Genomic DNA, 27452 nt, shown 5'->3' on the forward strand with positions numbered 1-27452 from the left:
TCTAACTCTGTAGACCAGGTTGGCCTTGAACTCACAGATATCCGCCTGGCTCTGCTTCCCCAGTGCTGGGATTAAAGGTGTGTGCCACCACCAACCGGCCCATGATAAATTTTATATGCTTCATTCACCTGCTGTTAGAGGACAGGAGATTAATGCTACTAGTTCCATTAATCTACCATCCTGAGAGAGGAATCTGGCTGGATACACCAGCAACAATGTAAAAAAAGTGAGAAACCTCAAGCTTATTAATATCACCCAAGGAGACATCGACTGAAGCTCTTACAGCTTCCATCAAGGAAAATATTCTCACTCAGAGTTAAGACAGCTGTGGTATAACTTGAATGGAATTGTGGAATTAGCTCCACTGTTGATAAGCCTATCGAATGGCATGGAGTTGGGATGTCAGGTCCAATGTTACTATTTGGCAAATCAGTCGAGATTAATTTGTGGAAATTGGCAAATGCCTTATGCCCTCCTCAAGTATGAAAAGGAAAGTTAAATGTATATGATGGTAGCTTTACTTTGTCCTTTAAATTGAATCAAAGTCACAATTTTGTAGCATGTGTACCATTACCTTACATTTTAATTGAATGGGTCTGTACAAAGGACCCTAAAAACTATAGTATTATTTGTGAAGATTGTACTCTTCATACCTGCATTAATGCTAGCATGTTACAGGATGTCACTTCTGAAAGTTTATATAGAGCGAGGACAGCAGTCCAGAAACCAGTGAAGTTGTCAAGGCAATGGCAAAACTCACCTGTGCTGATTCTAATCCAGAACCTCACTGAAAGAATATTAAGAACACATTGGATGATTGGACTGGTTATTACTGTTGTTATGGGAATTATTGCATTGACTACCGCTGCAAAGGCTGGAGTGGTCCTTCATAAAGAAACTGCTGAAATTGTAAGGGAACGGTATCAGAATTCTGCAGAACTTTGGGCTCAACAAAATAAAGCAGATCCTGAGATAGTTAATGAAATAGCTGGCCTAAGACAAGCTATGTTACTTTTGGGTGATCGATCAATTAGACTTTAAAGGGACAAATTAAACTAAAATGTGACATGGAATGTTACAACTTATTGTATTACACCTTAAAGTTTAATGAAAGCAAGTATGATTGGGAAAAGGTTAAATTGCATTTGCTGAGTCACCCTAATTTTTCTCTAATGATTTATGATTTATAACAAGAAATTAAGGAAACCTTTTAAAATAAGTTACCTGATGTGTCTGGAATGGATGTTATTGAAATCCTTGCAGAGACCATAGCTTCAATTTAATCTTATGAATCATTTGAATATGTTTCTTATCCTAGCAAATGTTATACTTTCATTCACTGTAATAATTTTACTGGCTTTCAAATGTATTCTGAATTATGGATGTGGCTTCATAATCTTCAATGCAATTAATATAGTTTAAAAAGGGGGAAATTAGTTGTAGGAATTTAGCAGTCACTGTATCTGGGGTAGACAATAGAATGAATAGTATTCACTGTATTAGGATAACCTTTAGAGTGAGTAGTTGTTTTCTAGAAGTACTTTGACCTTGAAGAATCATTGTGGAAAACAGTAAAGAATCTTTGTGGAAAACAGTGGTTGCTTTCCTTCATTTGTAAAGTTGTTTTTCTAAAGGGGTGTTGCAGCCTTTCCATGACTTTGGTCACCAGATGCCTCTGGCACATCTGAAGCTCTTGCATTATTGTCTATTGCAAACAATATACAATAAAGGACTAAAGTCATGAGGACCTGCAGGATCTTGGGATGAGGAAATGCTTTACACAAAAAACAATTTCGTGTAACAATAAATATGCCTCTACAGCTGTTCCGGGTTCAGTCCATCAGAGAGACTGGAATTTCCAGCTCTCACTCAGGCCTTAAAATTTCATCTTGGAGTAACCTCATTCTTCAACTGAGCCAGGCAACACAGAACACCCTGACAGAGGCTAATAGCTTGTCTGAGGGCACACAACCCATAGAATGCCAAAAGTCTAATTCAAAAAGTCAAATTCAACAAATAGGTATCCATCTATTTACTCTTTAGAATATCATTTGTCATATAGCCAAGGTGTGTTCAAGCTCATGATCCTCCTGGTTCAACCTGCTCAGTATTGATATTTCGGGCCTGTGTAACCATTCCAGGTCAAAATGTAGAAGTAGTCCCCACCAGAAGTCAGGCCTTAAACTGATTGCTCACGAATCTGACTGTGAGATGGGAGATGATGCTACTGTCTGGATAGTTAGTGAACAAACAGATCTGAACAGCAAAGAGGGTTATTTTTGTTGTTGTTGTTTTTCAAAAGGGGGCTTTCTGATTATCTTAGGATTTCTATGGCTGTGATAAACACCATGACAAAGAGCAACTTGAGTAAGAAAGGGTTTATTTGGCTTACCCTTCAATTTCATAGTCCATTATTGAAGGAAGAAAGAAGAGGAACTCAAGGAACTCAGGAACCTGGAGGCAGGAGCTGATTTAGAGACTATGGAAAGGTGCTGCTTATGGGCTTGAACCCCAAGGATTGCTCAGCCTACTTTTTTTATAGAACCACAGGCACATCTACAATAGGTTAGGTTCCCTCTATCAATCATTAATTAAGAAACTACCCTAAACGCTTGCCTACAACCTGATCTTATGGAAGCATTTTCTGAATCGAGTCATACTCTCAGATGTCTCTAACTTGTGTCGAGGTGACACAAAACTATATGTAAGTGACCCTACAAATTGTAATTTAACTCACAAAAATCAGTAGCTCTCCTATGAACAAATGACAAAAGGACTGAGAAAGAAAGGGGAATGACAACTTACAAAATAGTATCAAATTATATAAACTATCTTGGAGTAACTCTAACCAAGGTAGCAAAAGACTTGAATGATAAAATGTCAAGTCTTTGAAGACAGAAGTTGAAAAAGATAGGAGAAGTAAAAAGATCTCCATGCTCATGGATTAGTAGGATTAACATAATAAAAATGGCCATCCTACCAAAAGCCAACTATATATTCAATGCAACCCCCATCAAAATCTGAATACAGTTCTCTACAGACCTTGAAAGGACAATTCTCACTTCAAACGGAAAAACAAAAAAATCCAGGATAGCAATACAATCCTGAACAATAAAAGAACTACTGAAAGTCTCATCATTCCAGATTGATCTCAAAGAACCACAGGACACCTCAAGGGACTTTAAGAGGTGCAAAATTCCACTGCCAACTCCTACAGCCCTGAGAGCATCACACACTGTTTTTTATTAATAAAACCATTTAGCAATACATCTTACATGCTTCATGTGGTTCGCTTCCCTGTCTGACACCTGTATGCTGTGATATAGGACTACACCAGCAGTAGAAACTATAGCAGTAACAGCAGTAATTCCCAGCATAATGGTAATAAGTACCCAAACCACTCTTCTAGTTCTCTCCTTCATTTGATCCAATATATGATGGACAGACATTGAGAAAGATTCTTCCCAGGCTTGATCCATCCCAGGCATACAAACACCAATCTGGGCTCAAAGTACATAAATGCTCTGGCAGCTCAAATAGGAGTACTAGCATTTAAACATGTATATAAAGAAAAATTGGAACAAGACATACATCCTTTAGATTGATTCAAAGTAGTTTTCGCAATCATAAACAAATAAGGAAGATAAACACATGCCATATTATTATGAGCTCCATTTTTTGTACAAGGGGTCATAGTCTTATTGTTAAGAGTATTTTCCATATATTCCCCTTCCAAGACTAAATGTTATCCAAAGCTGATAACAGATTCCATAGATGTTCTTGAGTAGCTCCTCCCTCTATATAAGGAGAGACAGGGGACTTCCCAGCCCCAGGCCATACTAACCCCACAGAACCATTATTATGAGTGGTAATGGCATTATTACTGAACCCCATCTTAATTCTTTGCTTTCCCATTTGGTGTGAGCATAGTAGCCTTCTGAGACATTTCTATCCAGTTAGAAATGCAGCTTCCAGTTGGTATCATCTACAACAGTCACACTAAACCACACCAAGAGACGTCCTCTTTTGTTTCCACCAGACCTGATCTAAAGTTTCCCAGGTTCTATTAAAGAACTGGGTAGGGAGAGAAACAAGGGATAATGCCATGCAATAAGAAAAATGATAGAGATGTAAACTTGAGTTTAGAGTCTCAAATTGTTCAATCTCTTTGTAGATGGGGTCGGAAATGTTTTATTAAGGCATCCTATAACCAGCCAAAGGAGTTGGCTCTCTTTCCCATTTGGAAGAAGTATGGTGTCACTGTATCATTCCTTCTCTCTCTCTTTCTCTCTCCTCTGTTCCGTCCCTTTCTCTCTTTGTTTCCCTCAATAACTTCCATGCTTTTACTTTAGAGCCCTTTCTTCTTAGGTTGTGTTCCTGACAGGCTTCATATTTGCTCAACACCCTCAGGCTCCTATCTCCAAATTCTTGGTCCCCAATGAGTGGAACTAATTGTGTAAAATTAGGACGTGTGCCCTTTTGGAGTAGGTGTGTCTTGTTTGTATAGGTGTGTCAGTGTAGGTGGGCTTTGAGATTTTACAATACCAGTTCAAGGCAAGTGTTTCTTTCATCCTGCTTGCCTGTGTATCAGGATGTAACACTCAGCCCCATGCCTGCCCTCTGAAGCTCCCTTTCAAGGTGATAATGGGCTAACCCTCTGTCACTGTAATCAATCCCCAAATTAAAACCCTTTCATTATAAGAGTTGCCTTGGTCACAGTGCTTCTTCACAGCAATGGAACAGTCACTGATACATGTTATTTGTGTAATATTTTGGTGTATTATCTCTATGTATCCTGTCCATTTCCTGTGAAGTTGAATAAGGTTCAATGGAAGTGTAATGGATGGATTTCCTGATTAAACATTTCACCTGCAGTATGGTAATTTCTAGAAAGTCTTTAATTTCTTAACTTTATTTCCCATCCTACATTCATGCTAACCTCACAAAGGTGTCTTTTTAAAGAAATGGGATAGTGTACATTTAACTTTTTAGAAGTATGAATCCCACTTGGACTTGTACATGATGAAAGATGGGATCGTCTCATCAGGGAGCTGGGCTACCCTTGAGTAGAAAGCAATCTGTGGTTTGCTACCATCTTGGCTATTATGTCAACAGTATATTACCACAATACAGAATTTGACTATCCTTTCAGCAACAGTCCAATAAAATGTCTAACAACTAATTTGACCAACAACAGAAAACTGATGACAAAAGGTCATTATGAATGACAAAATGATGAGCACAAGACTGAATAAACAGCACACACAGTGACACCATCTGACTTCAAAACTCAGTACACAACTGCATAAAGACTGTATTATCTGGGAAAGAACAAAGAGATCATCAGAACACGAGAGGAAACAGAAAAAAAAAAAAACCTGCAATTAAAATAGGTAATTTTTATAAATGAAACCAGGAAACCGAGTAAGCGTGGCATAATAGGACCTTTGTGGCCTTTGCATGCAAATGTGCTCATGTCACAGACTTTACGCCCTGCACAGAATTAACTGTAGATGGACCCTACACCTGAATGTTCAGTGTCAAGTGCAGAACTTCAAGAAGACACAAAGGAAACTAGAGTTCGGCAAGTTAGCAAATCTGCTTTCCCTGGTGACAGTAAAAGCAGTTGAGGCTCATGGCGTGATTATGTCAGCAACAAGGATGTTCCCACCCAAGGGCTCCTCCCCGTACTCTGCAAATTGCAACAAGTAGAACTAAGTCATTCAGAGACCCAACTTCCTACTAGGAGCTGAAGACCTCAGGGAACCAAACAGTATGGCACCAGACACAAGTCTGGTCACAGGTTCCCATTAGCACCTCCCACCCTGGACAAGCTCTACATGGGCTCTGGTGGCTCCTCCCCTTGTGGGAACTGTGGCCTTTAACTCACCCTGGTGTGGATTCCAAGATGGAGCCACTCTCCTCACAGTTCTCAGCAGCAGAACACAGGTAAACACATGGCGACACCAGAGCCTCCCACAGCCCCTGGACCTCTTATCTTGAAGCATGATAGACTAGTAGTGCCCTCACCATTCTGGAAGTGGGTTGGTTGTTGGGTCAGCTAGGAGGCTGAGTGGCTAGTAAGGTCTGAGTGACAGAAGCACCTCCCTTACCTTCATAGGGTGCTGTGAAGAGACACAGCACAGTGGATCCCAGCCCTGGCTTCCACCTCAGGAACAGAATTGTCCCAGCTATGTAGAGATTTGCATTGCAGCAGAACTTGTACCTGGCCTCCAAAACTTGACCCTACAGTCTTCCTACACTCAGTGAGCACCTCCCCTTAGTCCTCCTGGGCACCGGGTCTCTAGCACACACAAACCATTGCTCACTGTACAGTGGAGTAATCCCTCAGCCCCACAACTGAAAGGGAACCCAGTCAATCCAGGTCAAATTTAAAATACCTAATTGATATTCACCAGGAATCAGCAATTCTAAAAAGGCTCACCTATATTTTCTCACACGTCCCTCAGGTGCACATTGGTAATCAAAACAATTACACTTTCCCAGCCTTGTGTGGTGGCACTGGCCTATGATGCTAGCATTTGTGAGGTCGAGCCAAGACAGCAAAATGGTTAAACCACCTTGGTCTCAAGGCAGCAAAAGGTTAAAATACTTTGGCCTATGACACCAAAGACCAACAATTAGGGTCACAAAAGGGAAGGTGACCAGAGTGAAGATGTGGGATGAAATATAAAACAGAAAGTTGGGAATAGCATGTCTTGCATAAGCTAATGACTCATACTTAAGTTCTTTAAGAGATAGAGCTTTCACACACTACTGTTGGTAGAGAATAAGACACTCAGTGGAAATATGATTTAGCATTGTTGGAAAAAGCAACACAGGATACCTCAGACTGAGCTCACAGTGGCCATGAAGAGCCTGGTTCCCTTGACTCCTTCATGATGCTCACTCAAGCATTGGACCAGACCTTCCCAAGTCTGCCCATGGGCAGGATACAAAAGTAGTGTTCCTTGGTGCTTTCATCATGGCATCTGAGAAAACCTTGAACAGGCCAGGCTCCCAAAAGGCCCAACTCCAACCTACACAAACAAAAACACATATGAAAATGGAAAGACAGGGATTAACACAGGGAAAAATAGGGCTTAGGAAAAAAAAAAAAAAAGACTAGTAGAGATTGGAGGTGGAATCCACATAATAGAGAATAAAAAATATTAATGACACCAATAGGTTATTTTTAATTGATATACCTTTAACTAAAATACTTTTAAAAGAAGACAGATTCAAATAGTTAATTCCCCATCTGAATTTAGAGCTGGGAATGCTGGTGCTATCCTGGAATGTCACCACATGGAAGGATGAGGCAGGAGTATCACAAGTTTAAGGCCTGCTATGGCTACAGACTTAAGTTGACAAAATACTTGGCCAACTTTATCAGACCCTGCCTCAAAATAACATTTGGTTTATAACTCAGTGAGAAAGGACAGCAGTGAGCCCCAAGCATGGGAGGGGCCCTAGACTAAGTACCCAGTATTCTCTACCCCAAACATGAAAACAGAGCAACTACAACCAATACACTGAAGTAGGTGGGTTAGAAGGGAGTGCTCTGGCAGGAACCAGCTGGTCGGCTGAGCGAGTAAAGACACTTGCAACCAAGTCTGAGGGTCTGAGGTCAACCCAAGAGAGAACCCACTTCTCCAACTTGTCCTCTGACCTTCATACATGTGCTGTAGCATGTGTGTTCACACATGTCTCAAGGCCCCAAATTCAAAATTTTTAAAAAGAAAACTGCAAACAAGAAAGACAAAAATGCACCAAAACTAAAACATCCAGCAAAATAGCTAGTTATGTGGTAGTTCAACATTGACCAAAACAGAACTCCTTCAGAATAGGGCCAGCATGGCAAAAGGGAGCAAAGCATTCACAGTTCATTTCCTACCAAGTCATCAAGTTATCAATACAGAGCTCCCTTAGGGTGAAATGGGAACAAATAGGTTTCACAGGATTACCTTTTTTCTAGGTACTTTCCTTTGTATTAAACAACTAACTCTACTCCAAGTTGGCAGAGAACAGAAAAACAAAGAAAGCCAGATGGAAAGCAAGGAAATTCACAATAGGAATGATGAATGCAGGGCTGTCAATCACACCCTTAGCAGGATGCACCCAGGTCTGTCTCTGTGGTATGGACTTTGCCTCACTCCTGCTCAGACAGTGATTTCACAGCATCCAGACTGAAGACTGAGTCTGTTCTATGGCCATCAGCTCATTACTGGGCCCCTTTCTGCTGGGAACAGTGTATTGTGGGCACTTTACACCTCTGAGAATATGTGATTTTTTTTTTAAGGTTTATTTATTTATTATGTATACAGCATGTATGACTGCAGGCCAGAATAGGGCACCAGATCTCATTATAGATGGTTGTAAGCCACCATGTGGTTGCTGGAAATTGAACTCAGGACCTCTAGAAGAATAATCAGTGTTATTAACCTCTGAGCCATCTCTCCAGCCCGAGAATATGTGATCTTAAGAGTAAGCAGTTCAACAACACAACTGTGCAGTGACTCCCCTGGGCCTAAAGTGCTGGATCATGTATGAATCCTCCTCACTGCTGTCCTGGGCCTATGCCACTTGCAGATGGCACTGGTATTTCCACACAGATGCAGAGAGGTGACAACCACACATGGTCATCCTCTAACTGTACTGCTGTATAATTGACAGCACAAGGTTGTGCATCCATATCTCTAACTGTACTGCTGTATAATTACACACAAGAGGTCATCATCATCATCTCTAACTGTACTGCTGTACAGATGTGGGACAGGCACAAGAGGTTGCCTGCATCCCATCCATCCGAGAGACCCCACTCTGCAGTCCTGAGAGTCACTGACAAGCATCATCATCATGCTGTGCTGTCTAACAGCCTCCATATCCTGCACTGTTAACACCGAGGACAGGTCACCCTTTCTGAGGGCTATGCAGGTAAGCCACTCTGGGACATCTCTTACCTGGCAGGGGAAGTGATACTTTGCTCCCTTCCCCAGCCCTGCTGTGCTGCTAGATGGTTTCTTTGACATCTGGGAACAGAAAGTAGTGAGTAGTAGAAGGAACTGTGTTTTTAAACCTTATTATACATGTATGGGTGCTTTGCTTACATGTATGTCTGTCCTGTACATCTGTGAAGAGTCCTCAGAGATTAGAAGAGATGTGGTGGATCCCCTGGGAGGAATTACAGACAGTTGTTGTGGTGCTGGGATTTGAAACCACATCCTCTAGAAGAGCAACCAATGCTTTTAACTGTGGAGACATCTCTCCAGCCCAGGTAAAATTAAGTTTTCAAAACAGCCTACAATGAAAGGTTTTAACCTAATTTTGACTCCTAAGTTGCTTCTGGAAATAGAAAAACAGTAGTGCATATCTGAATAAAGGGCTGGAAAGATGGTTCCTAGTTTTCAGACCACTGGCTCCTTTTGAGGAGGAAGAAATTTCAATTAATTACATTCACATACCAGCTCAAATCCATTTGTATCTGCAGTCCCAGAGGAACTGACACAATCTTCTAGGTTCTTCAAGGCACTGAATGCATGTAGGAATAATACCCATCCACATGAATAAAATTTAAGATCTTAAGAACAGAAACACAGGATCTTCTGGACATGTGGTACAGAGACAAACATCCCAACTCATCACAAGGCCTATCTGAGTTACAGAAAGGATGCTAGGTCAGCTTGTCGCACTTTTAAAATATTTTGTCACCGTGTTTCTATGGGGTGGGGGGGATTTGTATACCAAGATGCTTATGAGGCTCAGAAGCAACTTTGTGGAGTCTCTCCTTAGAGCTTTTACATGAGCTCTGGGGACTGAATTCAGATAATCATGTGCTTCTTATGCACACAAACACCTTTGCTCACTAAGCCATCTCCTTGGTCCAGCCTATCAAATTACATGCAACCTTTTTTCTTTGTTCTTTGGTTGTGTTGTTGAGACAGTAATACACTGTGTATTCTTGGTGGCATGAAATTCACCATTAGACAAGGGTGGCCTGGAACTCAGAGGAATCTGTCTCTGCCTCCAGGGCACTGGATTAAAGGGATTCTGTTAACAACACTGGGCTGTAAAGAAAAGAATTTACAGGATGAACTTGACACTTTGGTATCCTAAACCAAAAGAGGCCACAAGTAAAATCTAAACTGGGAGGGTGGTGTCAACATGCTTGTACTCATTGTTTTGTTACCTTAGTGTCATGAGAAGCAATTTCAAGGTTAAAATCAGGAAGAAGTGAGGATTGTATCTGTGTTTATAAAACTACAATGCTACAGAATAGATTGGGAGTTGGAGAGTGTCACAATAAAGATAACAGACTTTTTCCCCTTATAAATATACATGTAAAACTTGTCAACAAAATACTCAAAAACCAAATGCAAGAACACTCAAAAAGAATATCCACCATATTCAAGTAGGCTTCATCCAAGACATGTAGAGATGAGTCAAGATATAAAAATCAGGATATGTAATCCACCACATAAACAATCAGAAAGAAAGAGAAAAAAAAAAAAAAACAAAAAAACTATGTCATCACCTCATTAGATGAAGAAAAGGCCTTTGACAAAAATCCAACACCCCTTCATAATAGAAGTTCTGCAGAGAAAAGGGATATAAGGAAAACATACCTAATCAGAAGAAAGCAAGTCTACAGCCAACATCAAATTAAATGGAGAAACTCAAAGTTATTTACCTAAAATCAGAAACAAAACAAGACCTCTACACTTACCATATCTATTCAATATAGAACTGGAAGTCTTAGCCAGAGCAATAAGACAACTGAAGGAGATCACAGGAATAAAATTGGAAAGGAAGAAATCAAAGCATTTTTCTTTGCAGATGATGTGATAGGATACATAGGTGACCCTAAAAATTCCACAGAAGAACTGCTGTGGCTGAAAAACATTTTGATCAAAGTTATTTGGATACACAATTAACTCACAAAAATCAGTAGCTCTCCTATGTACAAATGATGAAGGGAATGAGAAAGAAAGAAGGGAAATAATACCTTCCAAAATAGACTCAAATTATATGAAATGTCTTGGGGTAATTCTAACTAATCAAATGAATAACTTATATGATAAAACCTTCAAGTCTTTGAAGAAAGAAACTGAAGAAGATATGAGAAGATTGAAAGAACTCCCACACTCATGGATCAATAGGGTTAACAAAGTAAAAATGGCAACTACCCAAAGCAATCTACAGATTCAATGCAATCCCCATCGATATCCCAATAAAATTATTTATAGATCTTGAAAGGACAATTTTCAACTTCAAATGAGAAAACAAAAAACCCAGGATAGCTAATGCCATTCTGAATAATAAAAGAACTGCTGGGGTTCACACCATTCCAGATTGCATGTTGTACTACAGAGGTATCATAATAAAAAGTAAATGGTACTGGCATAAAAACAAACACATCAATCAATGGAATAAAACTGAAGACCAGATATAAACCCCCACTCCTATGGACATCTGGTTTTTATAGAGTGGCCAGAAATACACACTGGACAGCATCTTCAACAAGTGGTGCTAGACAAACTGGATGTCTACATGTAGAAGAATACAAACAGGTCTATACTCATTATCCTGCACAGAACTCAACTCCACATTTACAGGAGACTTTATGACCCTGCCCTGTGTGAAATATTAACTGCTGAGTACTGTATGTTCACAAACAAGCCACAGCCAAATGCTCAATGTCTCAATCTTCTCATCTTACTAACGTGAGACATTGAGGTTTGCACTTACCAACATAAGAGAGTCGTCCATCGGAACTTTTAGTGATTCATGCTAACCTCCCAAACTGTACACCCACCAATTTGGTTTTCCTTCATTCACATGGTATGAATTAATGTACACTGGAAAGTACAGAGAAAGGCACTCTCCCTGCCCAATCAGATCCTTGTTTAAAACACAGACACCTATAGGTCAATGACTTAAAACAACCTCTAATCTAGCTATGACCTGGTCTATGTTTCACTGCAGTGTACACAATACACTATTCATTCTATTCTGGTCTCAGTGCAGAAAACTATGGTCCACACACAAATCCTTTTCCTATTAATGCAATGGACAGCCCACTCTGTGACTCAAATGGGTAAGAATTGTGTGATGCTACAAACCTTTAATCAAGAATTGAGGCAATTGAGTCAGGAGGACAGCATGGTCAATGCCTTATGGGCCTAAACACTGGAATCAACTTAGCAAACCCTGTCACAAAATATTTTTCTGAAAGCTGGAAGATGCAACTGTTCCAGAATTAATGTGCCTTCACAATGAGAAATCATGCCACAAACTTAGAGATTATTTCAGAAAAATCTCTTCAGTAACTACAAGTCTCCAGCTCTACAAAATACACAAAGGCGCAGCCACTTATAATTACTCAGAGGCTTATATATTAATTACTGTTTGGTATGGCTCAGGCTTCTTACTAGTTAGCTCGTACATCTTAAATTAGCCCATTTCTATTAAACAATGTATTCCCATTTGTCTCATGGCTTTACCTGTGTTGCACTACATCTTACTTCCCCAGGAGGCTCTCAGCGTCTCCTCCAACCCGGCCTTTCTCCTCCCTGTATCTCTGCTTCAATTTCCCACCCACCTCTAAGTTAACCTGCCACAGGCCAAAGCAGCTTGTTTATTAACTGATGGTAACAATACATATTCATAGCATACAGAAAGACCATCCCACAGCACGTGGGCCGACATTATCTCTGTGGGATCCTGTAAGAAAACTAAAACAATGGGATAAGTCTCATAAGGACTAGCTATAATGTTTATAGCCAGTCTCTGAGTAATGGATAAAGCTTATCTGAAGTTCTGGCTAGAGATGTAAGATGATCAATTATCTTATTTAACCACCTTGGAACTGTTCTCAACAATTTGTAGTCCAGAGCAAATCGATCTTTGAGTGGTGTTTATAGCCTCAATGGCATCATTATGAACCAGGTAGAATCATTGTTGTGGGGCACCATCTTCCTTCTGGAGACTTCACAGATCACTGTTAGGAAAATTTATTGTTCACTGTGGAAAACTTATTAATACCAAAATGAAAAGTTTAAATTTTAGGATATCACTCTATCTAAAGAAAGGTTCAAAAAGGAGTAAGTATGAGGAGAAATTGATTTTTGTCAACAACAGTCCCTAGATTTTGGGTTTTCCTCCATTCCACACCAGGTGGCTCTTCTGATATGAAACAGAAACTTAATTTTTTAACGTGCTTGGATTTAAAGGGCAGCCTCACTTGAACCCCAAAGCCAGTTGATTATAATTGAGTTGAGAGTACAACTTTTATTACCAGTAAAAAGATATAGATACTTTTCTTGCATTTTTTCAGGAGTTGCTTGCTTGCACTTCCTATTTACTTGGGTAATATTATTTTCTTTCTCAAGTTTTTGATGTAGTAGAAGACCAGATAGTTACAGTTATACTCATTTCATATCTTAGCTAAGAGCATATTAAGTCCTAGATTTAGATTGTTCAGGATAGGATAGCTTTTGGAATAATGTCTGTAATTTGCCATTTACCTATGATCTGAACATTTAGCATGTTTCTTACTTGACTTTGTTTTGTTGGCGGTAGCTCCATTTTTGTTTATGATATTACCCTTTCTTCTCCTGGACAATAGATGATAATTGTTCTTATTGTATATAGTTTTGTATTAGGTTTTAGAATCTTCTTATTTAGACAAAAGGGAAGGTGTAGTGGGTATTTGCTCCACCTATGAGGCAGTGCTTCTAGTCTGCCTACATGACCTCTTAAAAGGGAAGAGGGAGGGGGTCTTAAGCTTTCTTGGATGTGGAAGGCTTCCTGGAACATGGTTCAGTGTCCTAGTCTGGAGCTTTCCTGATCTTTCCCTGGGAGATGAAGCATCAACGTCGTTGTTGCTTCATTTTGTATAAGTGAGTGTGTGATCTCCATTCCATCCCTTAATAAATAAGTTTTCTTCCCAGAAATCCATGGATTTCTCCCATTATCACAGGCTTATACACTCTACATATGCTGTCAACCTGGAGAAATGCTGCTCACTGCCCTCCTGCTAGCATGGCTTGCTCAGTTTGATTCCTTATAGAACTCAGGACCACCTGCCCAGGGTGGTACCAACCACAGTGGGATGGGCCCTACTACATCAATCACTAATCAAGTAAATACCCTATAGATTTGCCTACAGACCAGTGTGACTCTACCTTGTGTCAAGCTGACCAAATCTAACCAGCATATCTACTGAGTCATCTCCCAAACCCCAAGGACAGATTTATAAGCAAACCTCAACTCTCTTAACACTTGCTTTTCAGCATATACTTGTGCATACACACACATAAAGTTTTAAAAATCTGTCAAGTTTAGGGCTGGAGAGATAGCTTAGCAAGTACCACCACTTTTTGCTCTTGTAAAAGTCCTAGGCTTGGTCCCAACACTAATAAATTAGCACACAATCATCCCCAGATGCTGCTACAGGGGATCTGATGCCTCCTCCTGTCTTCTGTGGGCACAAAACACACATGTGGTGATCATACACATATGCAAGCAGATCACTCATACACATGAAATAAATAACATAGAAAAATTAAAAACACATACCCTATCTCTTATATGTCATCATAGAAAAATAAGCTAGAAATACACAGAAATATGACAAATATCTGTAGCCAAAACTATACCTTTGTAATTAAAGAGATCAAGAATCTTGAACAAAGGAGAAAAATTCCATGATTGTAGACAGGAAGCCTAAATATAATTTCAGTACAGACTTTGAGCTACAAATTCAGCAACACTCCAATAAAAAGTCTAACAATTTTTCCTATCAACAACAGAAAAATGATGACAAAAGCTCCTCATGAATGAAAAAATGATCAACACAAGATTAGGTAAACAGCACACACAGTGATAATACCATCTGACTTTAAAACTTCCCATACAACTGCAACAAAGACTGTACTGTCTGGGAAAGAATTAAGAGATTAACAGAACATAAGAAAAAGCTTAGAGGCAAAATTACAATTAAAACAGTGTAGACTTGAACACATGAGGTCAGGGAACCCAGTAAGTAAAGGCCACTTCCTAACAAATATGAACGGACCACCATGGCACCTAAATGCAAATGTGTTAAAGACACAGATGTTACACCCTGCACATAATCAACTGCAGACGGATCCTACACCTGAATGTTCAGCAAAAAGTGCAGAACTTCTAGAAGACACTAGAGGAAGTCGAGCTCTTTCACTTAGCAAATCTGCCTTTCAAGGAAGGATGACAGCGGCGCATGCGCGCACGCTGCATGGTGCCGTAACAATAGGGAACTATCCACGCACAGTTCCTACATGCCCTAACCATAGCCGCAATAGTTATTTGGAAGCCGCATGAGGGAGTTGCACCGTCAGCATGGATCACAAGGACCTCGCCGGGTGCTAGTCCAGCCTCCTGTTCCCACAGCCCCCGGACCCCACACCAGCTCCCGTGGCTCCCCCCGCCCCGTGGGACGGCGGCCCCTCGCTCACCATGGCGGATTCCGAGCTCGCCCCGCTCTCCTCACAGCTCCCGGCGGCGGGTCAGAGGGCAGCACAGGGAACATGAGGGTTTTCCCGAATTCGGAGACGCCGAGCCTGCAGCATGGCGGACCGGAAGTGCCCTCCCTTATTCTGACTGACAGTCGGCTTGAGAGCCCTGATTGGCTAGTGCGTTCTGAGTGATAGAAGCAACTCTCTTAGGGACAGAATGTTGTGAAGGAACACAGCACTGTTTCCCTGCTCTGGCTTCCACTCCAGGCACAGAACTGTCCAAGACCTGAAGAGATTGGCTTTGCAGCAGAACTTGATCCTGCACTGCAATGCCGTTCCTGCACTTTCCTACACTAAGGAACTTCTCCTTCTTCCTCCTGGGCACAGGATGTAGATTTCAAACCTGGGATAAAAGGTTGAGGTGCATATTTAATCTATAAAAGCAGACATAGTCTATAGGTTGTCTCCCTCAGTCTCTGCATGTTACAGGATATGGCTGCCATGCCCTAGCCCCTACCCTGAACTTCTCCAGCCCAGGGGCTGAGCGGCCCTTCCCTATATAATCCAACCATTCTAATATCCCGTTCTCCCCCTCCCGCCCCCCACCATCTATCCCTTTCATTGCTGACCTCTTTGTCTGCCTCTTCCCCCTCCCCTACCTCCTCTTGACACATGGCTCAGGCTTCTGTCCACTCTGGACTCTTCCAGATGTCCCTCTCTCTCCCTATATCCTCCCTTTTATCAACAACAAACTTTCTCCTCTACCATACCTAGGAGCACTCATGTCCTTTCCTTTTTTTAGTTCTTTTTTATTTTTCATTCAATCTGGTGGCTAAACCCAGGACCAATCATGTGTCTTTAAATTAATATATATGTTTTTCCATTCACAGCATTCCTAGCATACATAGATCATTACTTAATGTGCAGTGCAGTGATTTCCCAGACTCACAACTGAAATGACACCCAGCCCATCCAGGTCAAATTTAAAACAGTTGATTGACATTCAGCAGGCATCAAGAATTTCAATAAGGCTCATCTAGGATTGCTCACACTTCTCTCAGCGCCACATTGTTAACCAAACATGAACCCTTTCCCAGCCTTACTAGCACTGGTGTTTCATGCCAGCATTTTAGAAGTGGAGGTAGGACATCAAAAGTTTAAACCAGCTCAATCTATGACACAAAACACCAAAAATTTTGGACCCCAAAAAGGAGGTGACCAAGGAGGTATCAGGTCTTGCAAGAGCTGATGGCTCATACTAAGAAAGTTTATTAATAACTACAGCTCTGATACATTATTTGTAGGGACAGAATGAGACAGAGAACAAAAAGCTAATTAAGCCATATTGTCAAAAGGAACACAGGATACCTCAGACTGAGCTCACAGTAGGCATGACGGCCTGGTTTTCTTGACTCCTTCAACATGTTCACTCAAGAACTGGACCAGACCTCGTCAAGTCAGCCCTTGGACAAAGACACAGAACTACTGTTCCCTTGGAACTTTCAGGGCATCTGAGAAAGCCTTGGATTGACCAGGTTCCCAAAAGGCCCATCTTTAACTTAAATAAAAACACACATGAAAATGGAAACAAAAGGATCAATGCATGGAAAGGCTTATAAAGGGCTTTATATGCTTTAGGGCCTATAAAGAAAGACTAGTAAAGATTAGAGATAAAATTGACAGAAAATAAGAAAATATTACTAACACTAAAAGTTAATTTTAAGAACCATAATTGATATACCTTAGCTACATTACATTTAAAAAAGGATTCAAATTGCTAATTTCCCACATGAATTTGGAGCTGAGAGTGGTGGTGGTGCCCTGGAATCCCACCACATAGAAGGATGAGGCAAGAGCATCACAAGTTTAAGGCCTGGTATGGCTACAGACTAAGTTGACAAAATATTTGGGCAACTTAGCCAGACCCTGCCTCAAAATAACTTTTGGTTTAAAACTCAGTAAACAGACGCTTGCCAAGCATGGGAGAGCTCTAGAATGAGTACCCAGTCTTCTCTACCCCCAAATGACAATAGAGCAACTGCAACAAATACACGGAAATGGGTGGGTTAGAAGGGAGTGCTCTGGCAGGAACCAGCTGGTTGGCTCAGTGAATAAAGATACATGCAACGAAGTCTGAGGGCCTGAGGTCAATACCCAGGAGATTACCCACACCACCAACTTGTCCTCTGACCTTCACATATGTGCTGTGGCATGTGTGTCCACATATGTCTAAATGGCCCAAAAACAGAATTTTTAAAAAGAAAAGTGAAAACAAGAAAAACAAAAATGCACCAAAACTAAAAAATCCAGAAAAATGCCTAGCTATGTAGTACTTCAACCTTTGACCAAAGCAAAGTCTTGCAGGACACTGCCAGAGTGAGTGACAGGTCTGCGACGCAAGCCACCGTGACCCCAAGCCCTTTGTAGCACTATGGCAGACTGCAGAGTGAAGTGAGGGGCTCCCACCATCCCAGAGAAAAAGAGAATTGTGGTACGTTGAACCTTTGTAGGGACCAGCCAGCTACTGGGTCAGACGTCAACTCTGGGAGTTGAGGACTCATATCTGGGGCACTAGTCTGCCATGAAACTAAGAAAGGAAAAAGAAAACTTATCAGTTTCACAGACAGCCATACACTAGGCCAGCTGTGGAAAGCATGTCATGATTTTCCTTTTGGTAAAAAGAAAGTTTCATTAAAACTATGCACCAAAAATCTGCAATCTCTTAAACAATTATTCTGTAGAAAAGGCCCATCAATGTAAATACAGATTTATAGTCAACTAAACCCTACAGGATCAAAGTATTTTTACTTAATTACTCCACATTTACTATAGAGTCTCTGAATATTCTGATGACTAAACTATGCATAATATAATGTCCACTTGCATATGAGTCCACAGATTTATTTTTCTCTCAATTTGTGGGAGTCCACAAAGATTCCAACTTGTGGTTTGAATCAAGGTCAGAGAGTCAGAGTTTATGCTGCTCTCCAGGCTGCATAATAGGGTGCAAAGGCATGGTTACCAGATATCTTATATTTCAAGACCTAATCACAAGATGTGTTGCCCTGGGTCATAATTACCAGGTGTTTTGAAGGGTCTACACTTGGTAGTATGTTGTGCTTTGATCTTGAAAGGGGGAGGTCTTTTGCCTCTCCCCTTGTTATTGGTTTAAAATCCCATTAGAAATAAACTTGAGGCTGCTGGGTATTGACCCAGGGCCCTCCTGAAGCTATTCTGTGTCTCTCTATCCATCTATGTCTATATTTCTTCTTATTATTTTGCAATTCCTCACTCCCCTATTCAAGGGACCCTTCAGTAGGTTGAGGCTGATCCCCAACACTGAACCCAGACATCAATTCTGTATCATTTGATAAAATTAAGTAAGCCACATTAAGAATAAGCATTTTTACATCATGATCCTACTGTTTCACTGTCTTTGTCAGGGTCTCACTCTGTAGCCCTGGTTTGTTAGGAGTTCATTATGCTGACCTAGCTAACTGGAAAAATCATAAAGATCAGTTTTCCTCTGCTGCAGAGTGCTAAGATTAAAGGCCTGTACCACCATGCCTAACATGTATTAATTCTGCACATTTACTCATTAAATACACTGAAAGTTGATGTGACACACAATTGTACTCTGTACTGAGCACACTGTGGCAGAAGGATCACTCTGAAATTTTGGCAATCTTGGGTTATAAGCAAGACCTTATCTCAAAAAAGCAAATGGCAAAGCTCATGCAGGCTCTGCCACCCCAGCTTTTAGGACCATTAGTGTCAGTCTTTGTCTGGAGTCCGCATGAGACTATGGTACCCTGGCCTTTGCCCCCAAGTCCACAGTCCACTTTTTGACATCCTGCCTTGAATCTGTGACAATACTGAAGCAGCATCCAGCAGCAGTGGAAATGATATAAAGAGTCCCTGTCCAGCTGCTTTACTGTTATGATCCAGTGCTTTGTGGGAGAGTTTTATCCTGTATCCCACTTTCAGACCTTCCACTGAGGATTGTTGCAAGTCACAGGAATATTTGAATGGCAAGTTCAGGCTGACATACTATGTGATTTCTGGCTCAGGGCTACTCATTTGTACCTGAGCTTGGAAAATAGCAGGTGGAGTCCCATAGTAATGGTGATTACCAAAGGGTTGAACAATCACTGATAGCTCCTGCATAGGCCCGAGGTACATGTGTTACTACTGTCACAATTTATAAACAATTGCTACAAAGACCTGAAAACAGAAGGTGATGGGAGGCTGAAGATGGCTTTTCCTTGCAAGATGACACGACTGAGGTCAAATATCTTCAAATTCCAGCACACCAAACATCTGGAAATTTCAAAGCATAAGCTTATGCTTATTTACACCATCTTATTTATGAACATGAAGATAGTCATAATGACCATGGTCAGTAATTTTACAGTGACTCTTGCTCTTTTTGAGAGTGTGTTGAGTGAATGTGCTTTGGTTTTTTATTGTTAGAAAAGTAAAGTTAAGTAAAACCATCTTCCAAGGGTACTGGCTCACCAGCTTCAGAAACCTGCAGTGTCTCAGCTGCCAAGACTCTGTGATGCTCTTGCTGAGGAACTGAGCCTGGTTGTAAAACCCACAATGGTGGGCTCACAGGCCTATAACTCCAACTTTAAGGGATCTGACCATGCTTCTGTCCTCTGACAGACTAGGCATGCAAGTACATACATTCAGGCATGCACAAAACAAACATAAAATAAAGAAATAAACCTCAACAAAGAAATTGAAACACAACCTGTGAGGGGAGTTCCAAACAATGTTAAAAAGAAGTATGCTATAAACATGGTATATTTACTTGAGTTCTAGAAGGCATTTTTTCTTATTTACCTCTAAGCTTGTGTAGATGTTATATAAAGATTATAAATATGGCAGTTATGATGGCTTATGACTTTAATCATAACCCCTTTTGGACAGAGGCAGATGGATCTGCACCTTCCAGGCCAGAGAGGACTACACAGTGAGACCTGGTCTCAAAAAAAAAAAAAAAAATAAATATGTAAGGAATGGAGGTAACAGTCATGAATTGTCACTGCATGGGTGTGTGGGTTCACACGGATTCGTGGTAAGAAGACTCAGAGGCACCGTAAGAATGACTCTAGCCTTTCTAGGTTGCAGGAGGGTCCAGCCTCTATGGACTGAAGCACTTTCCCTTCACTCAGAGCATTTTCATTTTTCTCATTTCACTTCATTTTTACTTCAAATTTTTCTCAATATTTACACTTTTGCAAGTTGATTTCCTTATGTTCAAAACAATCTGAAATTTATCAGGTACCATGGTTTTACAGTTTCCTGAACCAAGTTTTGCATAGGCCTTTGATCCTTGGGAGACTCTCAGAAAAGACTCACATAGTGACAAGGGAAACAAAAGGTATCAGTTACACAAAGGATGGATTAGGGTTAGGTGCTAGTCTCTGGAGCCAGGCCAGGAGTAGCTCAGCAGGAATGCAGCCACAGGTAACAAACAGATTCTTTATTCTTGGAAGACTACTTTCTTGAATATAATTCCTGAGCATCACTAGTGTATCCTGTGAATTTATTTTTCTCATGTAAATGTTCCTAATAATTATTTTAATCATTTTATGTTGATAAAAGAATCAACTTTTAAATGACTGAAAAAGTAAACCTGTTTATTTAAAATTACAAAGATTTAATACACACACACACATACATATACATATATATGTATATATATGTTGGTTTTTTGAGACAGGGTTTCTCTGTGTCATCCTGGCAGTCCTGGAACTCACTCTGTAGACCAGGCTGGCCTCAAACTCACTGAGATGCACCTGCCTCTGCCTCCCAAGTGCTGAGTTAATACTTATATTTTAGCTGGAGAGCAGTCTTGGCTGTTAGGAGCACACATTGCTGTTATAGGGAACTCAAGTTGTACTCTAGCACCTTTATCAGGCAGTTACATGGAGAGATCTTGAATCAAACTTTAATTAAAAATAAACATACCAATTAATTTAAAGTTTTCAGACAGGTTCTCCTCTCTCTGTGTAGCTTTGGCCATCAAACTTACTTTGTAGACCAGGCTGGCCTTGAAATATAGAGATAATCTCCCTGCCTATCAAGTGCTGGGATTAAAGACTTATTGATCCTCTAGAGAAGCAACAAGTGATCTTCCTAGTAACACCATCTTTATATACTCTACCTTTTTTGTTGTTGCTCTTTTTGTTTTATTATCTTAAGACAAACATTTTATTTGTTAAAGTTTGGAGAACTGTTTGATGTGTCAGTCAGTATCATATTAAAAATGCATTGCTTCCTAGGAATATCATATTTGCCTTATATTTTAAATAGAGTCACTCCAGTTTTCTGTTAGACTATTACAAAACTGGATTGAATGTTTAACGCTTTTGAGGAATTTTGAATGAGCCCCTGAGTGCTTTCTATCTTTTCTCATTAGTTAGTTCTCATATGTACCTTTGGCTCTTCTATAAATGAAATCCATGCTGGCCTGGAAATGAGAGGGATTCACCTGCCTCTGCTCCTTAAGGTCTAGGGTACAAGTTGTGAGCTACCATACCCATCTTGCCCATCCTTCTTTGAAGCTAGTGTTATATATATATATATAATTTTTCTGTTGTATACTCAGTAGTGTTGCTCTGTTTGCACGTCTTTCTGTATATGTTAGTAGGCATTTCTTCTGAAATGCCATATCCTATTCAGTAGGCACAGAAATGAGAGGCATGATCCTCCTTCTCTGTTTCTTTCTGAAATGAGTTGGGAATTGCATTTGAAATTGTGTGACATGGAAGTAGTATATCCAGTACACAGATTATGTAAATATATTCTCACTGAAACATACAAAGGCTGTCTCACCATTTCTATTATATACATGGATGAGATTATTTTATCATGTAGTGACCTATAAGGGTGGTAAAGCTCTGTCTGAGTCTTTCCAGTTCTCTTCAATGATGTGAAAAAAATATGGGAGCAATAAAGTTGAGCCATGAATTAAAATCTTTAACCATCACAGGTATCTTCATAGACAAAATCCAATCAATAATGAAGTGGATCTCTATGAGTACAATGATTATAATAAAGGCTTATTCCTCTTCACAGTTACACAAAAGAACTTATTTGGAAGTAAAACCCTATGAATATGATCAAGATGATATAGTCCTGGCATGTGACAGTCATCATCAAGTACATAGAACTCATGCTAGAGAGACAAGTTATGAATATCATCAATGTGGTAAAGCCTTTGCATATAAAAGTTATCTACAAATACATGAAAGAAGTCATACTGGAAAGAAATCTTATGAATTTATCAGTGTTATAAAGCTTTTGCACATCTCAATCATCTTCAAAGACATGAAAGAAGTCATACTAGAGAGAAACTCACTGAATGTAATCTATGTGGTAAAACCTTTGCATCTAATAGTGATCTAAAAAGAAATGAAAGAAATAATGTAGAGAAACCATATGAATGTAAACATAGTGCTAATTCTTTCCATTTCACAATAATCTTCAAATTCATAAAAAAAATCATACCAGAGAAAAACCCTATGAATGTAAATATTGTGGCAAATTCTTTCCATTTCACAATAATCTTCAAATTCATGAATGAATTCATTACTGGAGAGAAATCAATGTGGTAAAGCCTATGTACAAAAAAGTAGCCTTCAAAAGCATGGAAGAATTCATACTGGTGAAAAATTCCATGGACGTAATAAATGAGTTAATGCCTTGGACACCACACACATTTTCCTACTGAGCTTTCTCACTAGGCTCAAGTAAGGTTAGTAAAACCATTCTATCATAAAATACTGTCTCCTTCTCAAATTGTAAACACATTACCATCCAATAATACGGAAGCACAGAACAATTTGAATAATAAACCTATTTGTAAATGAAAATGATATTGCTACTGCCAACCATTTTATTTCGATTGCCAGTTCATTCTGAAGACTAAATACTTGTTCTTAACACTTTCTCAGAAATACCAATGAATGGTAGAGAATTGTCTCAGTGGGTAAAAGTGATTGCTGTTAACCTTGATGGTTTGAATTTAGTCTCTGTGAGACCCACACTAATCATACAATTTTTTTTCTTGATTATTATTACACTTAGGCTGCTACAGATGTACACCCACACACCTGCACATATGTGAATACTTTTGAAACTGAAATAAGTGCCGATGTGTTCACTTATCAGATTAAGGCATTTGCAGCCAAACTTGTCTGCCTCAGTTTGATCTCTGGTACTAAAACGGAGGAAGTAGAGAATAGACAATTGTAAACTGTTCTCTGACTAGCACATGCAAATCATGTCACAGGTGTCTAACACACTTAAAACTTTTTATAGAGTTGAAATTAACAAACCAAAGAAATTAACCAAAATATTTAGAACACAGGACATGTTTTAGCACAAGAAATTAATATACTGTAGGATACAAGAAGTATCATTGTTCATCTAATCAGTGATGGTTCTGGCATGAATCTCACATTATCTTTTCATCTCTGATTCAAAGATGGTTCATTTTAAAAACATCTCAGCTGGGTGTAGTGGGGCACGCTTGTAATCCCAGCACTTTGGAGACAGAGGTAGGTGGATCTTTATTAGTTTTAGGCCAGCCATGTCTGTACAGATTTTAGAGTTTGTGAGGCACTCCTTCCCTCAGGATTATATTATTTATTACATGGATGATATCCTGTTAGCCACTTTCAAAGACCTACAATCCATAATATGAGTCAGGATATGCTGCATAAAAATGGGCTCAGTATAGCACTGAAAAGTTACAAAGATTAGACACTGTGCAATATTTGGGACAGCTAGTTACTAGAACAACTGTTAAATCACAAAAAAGTCCATTAGATAACACAATATAAAATCACATAATGACATTCAGAAATTCTTAGGGCATAATAATTGGCTACATCATACTTTAGGAATACCCACCTATACACTAACCATTTTATTAAAAACTGTGGAAAGAGAGACCACATTGGCTCATCCTCAAATAAGTGCCTGGAGAGACAAAGTAACAACTACAACTATTTTAATCCACACTAAAAGAAGCATTTCTGTAGCATGTTGATTCTACCTTTACTTATTTCCCTTACTAACTTGTCTCCTACAAGTATTATAATACAAAAGGATAAACCTTTAGGATAGATTTGTTTATACCATAACAGTCAAAAAATACGAACTGCTTTCCTTACTCTTCTTGTTCAATTAGTAAATCAGGACAGGACCCCATATCAACAATTATAAGGATTCAAATGTTGCTGTATTGCATTTCCCTTAATTAACTGTGCTTAAGCACACTAAAGAACTCTATGGACTATCAAATAATTTACAGATTACAATGGATGGATAGAAAATAAATATCATGCTGGCAAACTATGGAAGTTTCTTATGCGAACTGAATTTAAAATTACAAAAATTATGCAACCTTCTCTTATTCCACAGACAGATACTTCTCTTATTGTTAGCTCATCTAATGGATTAGGAGGGATTTATGGTGCAGGGACTCATCCATCTGTTATTACTTGTTTGTTTTTGTTTTTTTTTTTTCTGAGCTCGACAGATGAAACTGGCTGTTTTGATTCATGTATTACAGTCAATTTATCAACCTTTAAATATTGTTTCAGATTCTGCTCAAGTTGTACGAATGTTTTTCAGCAATAGAAACTGCTCTAATTATATTCGTATCCTATTATACTACCAATACCACAGGAACTACAATGTCTGGTAGAAAACCACAAATATACTTTGTTTGTTACTGATACTTGTCCAAACTCTAACCTCCCTGTAAAGAGTGGACTGTTACTCATATTATAGGCATCTCTTATTGCTTCAAGCCGCAGGAAAAAGTAATGGAATCCAGCTACTATCACAAAAGCTACTACTTGGAAAGGTCAAAGACTTTTCCAAAGGCCAAGCCATGGCTTAAGAAGTCTTAGTGATGATATTTTAGCTTTTGTATATATATTAGCTGATTCTTACAATGATTTTCTGGTATACTATGATCTTCCAAAAACCCTAACAGTATATTCATCTAAAATACCTATCAAGCATCCAAGGCCAAATGATCTCCTGAACCAAGGTAGCACCCTTATGGAAACAATGCCTGTCTCCTAGGTCAGGTGGATAGCCTGGGCTTGCTTTGTTATTAATAAACCCCTGTGCGCTTGCATCAGATATCAGCTTTGTGGTGGACTTGTTCAGGGGTCTTGCGACACAGGCACAACAAAATGAAAGTGCACATGAAACATTAAAACAATAATAAAAAATTTATTTATTGTGTAATTTAAGGTGAGGCCCTTCTTTCTTATACAGTCTTACTAACATTATAGACTCCTAACTTCTTACCTAACTACTTCTTGGAATGTAGATTCAGCACATAAATTCCCTCTTTGATATACTGTAAGGAACACATGTAAGGCCTAGGGTGAACAACCCTGGTCAGGAGTGATAAGCAAAAGAATGATGTAAGTAAACCACGAATGGAGTAGTGATAAGCTATAAGCTATGTGTGGAAGTAGGGATAAGACTAGAAAACCAGCCAGGAAAGAATATAAAAGATGAAGCCTCAGATCCGATCAACAGAGCTCATCAGGCCCTCGCATGAGACGACTCTCCTCTGCCAGAGACGTGAGATCCTGTCCCCAGTGCAGATGTGGCTGACCTGAGGAAGGCTGACCCAAGATCCAGAGGAACAGACATGGCAAGTCTGTACCTGTACACCTGGAGAGGTACTCCTGCTTCCATTTGGAAGACAAGATGAATAGTGCTTGTAATCTTACTGTGTGAATAAATGAGTGTTATACCAAGTCTGAATCAAGAGTGATTATTCCTCCCCCATAACTGGGGTATGTGCTCGCTACATATACTAACCGATATTAGCTCTCAGTTGACCTCCTCCTTTAACCACTCCCTTTCGGGTTGTAAAAGAAAGCCTGACAGTCACTGCCTGAGGAAAATTCTCACCTGCCTTTAAGACGCTGCAGGAATTCAGGCCGATGATCTGGCTGGAGCGGGAGGATTGCTATTGCTTGGATTTATAACTGTAAACCAGAGAGACTGGAAAAAGAATAGATTGATGGACTAACACCTGGGTGTGATGAGATTCTTTTCCAGAAAATAATTCTTGCAATTCATAGCTTCTCTTCTGGGTCCCTGGGAAGAATATTATTAAGGCTGGTCCTTAGTAATATTCAAGACCTTATATTCCTCACAGCTGGGGCATAAATTGAAAGGGAAAAAAATCAATAGTCATTTTGAGAAATGCTCCTGTTAGAATTCTGCCGTGCTCCAGCTGCATGACCACTGCATGAGGATCTAGACAAGGGGTCTTGTGTCCTAAGTCATCAGTGTGTGCTGGCAACGACAGGCACACGGTGTGGTCACACAATCAGCTCCGCCCGTGCATGTTCACCAGGAACGCTTAAAAATCTGGACGCAGACCCCACCCTTTCTCTCTGTTCTGATGTCTCTTCCCCACCATCTTTCCCTCTCACAGCATGTGCTTATTTCCCAGGCCTGGTTCTTCTCCATCTCCCTTCCCCCCTAATAAAGCTCTACTACCAGGTACTGAGGCCATGGCTTGTGACCTTTTCACATGGTAACTAGTGCCATAACCAGCACTGCTTATCATTCATTTCAGCTCCCTCCGCCACCCCCAAAGGTATTTGCTGACCAGCAGTTTTAGAACTGACCAGAAGTTGAACTCATGGGAAGATAAGGCTGGAACAATAAATCTATATACCCTGGACTTGGCAAAACAGGATATGGGGAGTAATGGACTCAACTGACTAGAAATTGAACTTATGGGAAAATAGGACTGGAACAATAAATCTGAATGTATATATCCTGGGTTCAGCAAAAGCAGGACATAGGGAGTAAAAAAAATTGTCTCTGTAGATACCCTGCATCCCATTAGCCACTAGTAATTTCACTCTTATAGTTCAGCCAGTAACTTCA

General features: G+C 39.9%; 1 protein-coding gene across 1 annotated transcript in view; it reads right to left on the bottom strand.

Moving 5' to 3' along the window:
- The window catches only part of LOC114684907 (zinc finger protein 431-like), a 75670-nt gene extending 60025 nt beyond the window's left edge, over window positions 1–15645 (bottom strand). The window contains exon 1 of the mRNA XM_028859451.2: window positions 15498–15645. Coding sequence (XP_028715284.1) covers window positions 15498–15500 — 3 coding nt within the window. The 5' untranslated portion in view covers window positions 15501–15645. The remainder of the gene's footprint in view (window positions 1–15497) is intronic.
- Between the last annotated feature and the right edge of the window lie 11807 nt (window positions 15646–27452).

This window comes from Peromyscus leucopus, chromosome 22 (genome assembly GCF_004664715.2).
Source record: "Peromyscus leucopus breed LL Stock chromosome 22, UCI_PerLeu_2.1, whole genome shotgun sequence".
NCBI lineage: Eukaryota > Metazoa > Chordata > Mammalia > Rodentia > Cricetidae > Peromyscus > Peromyscus leucopus.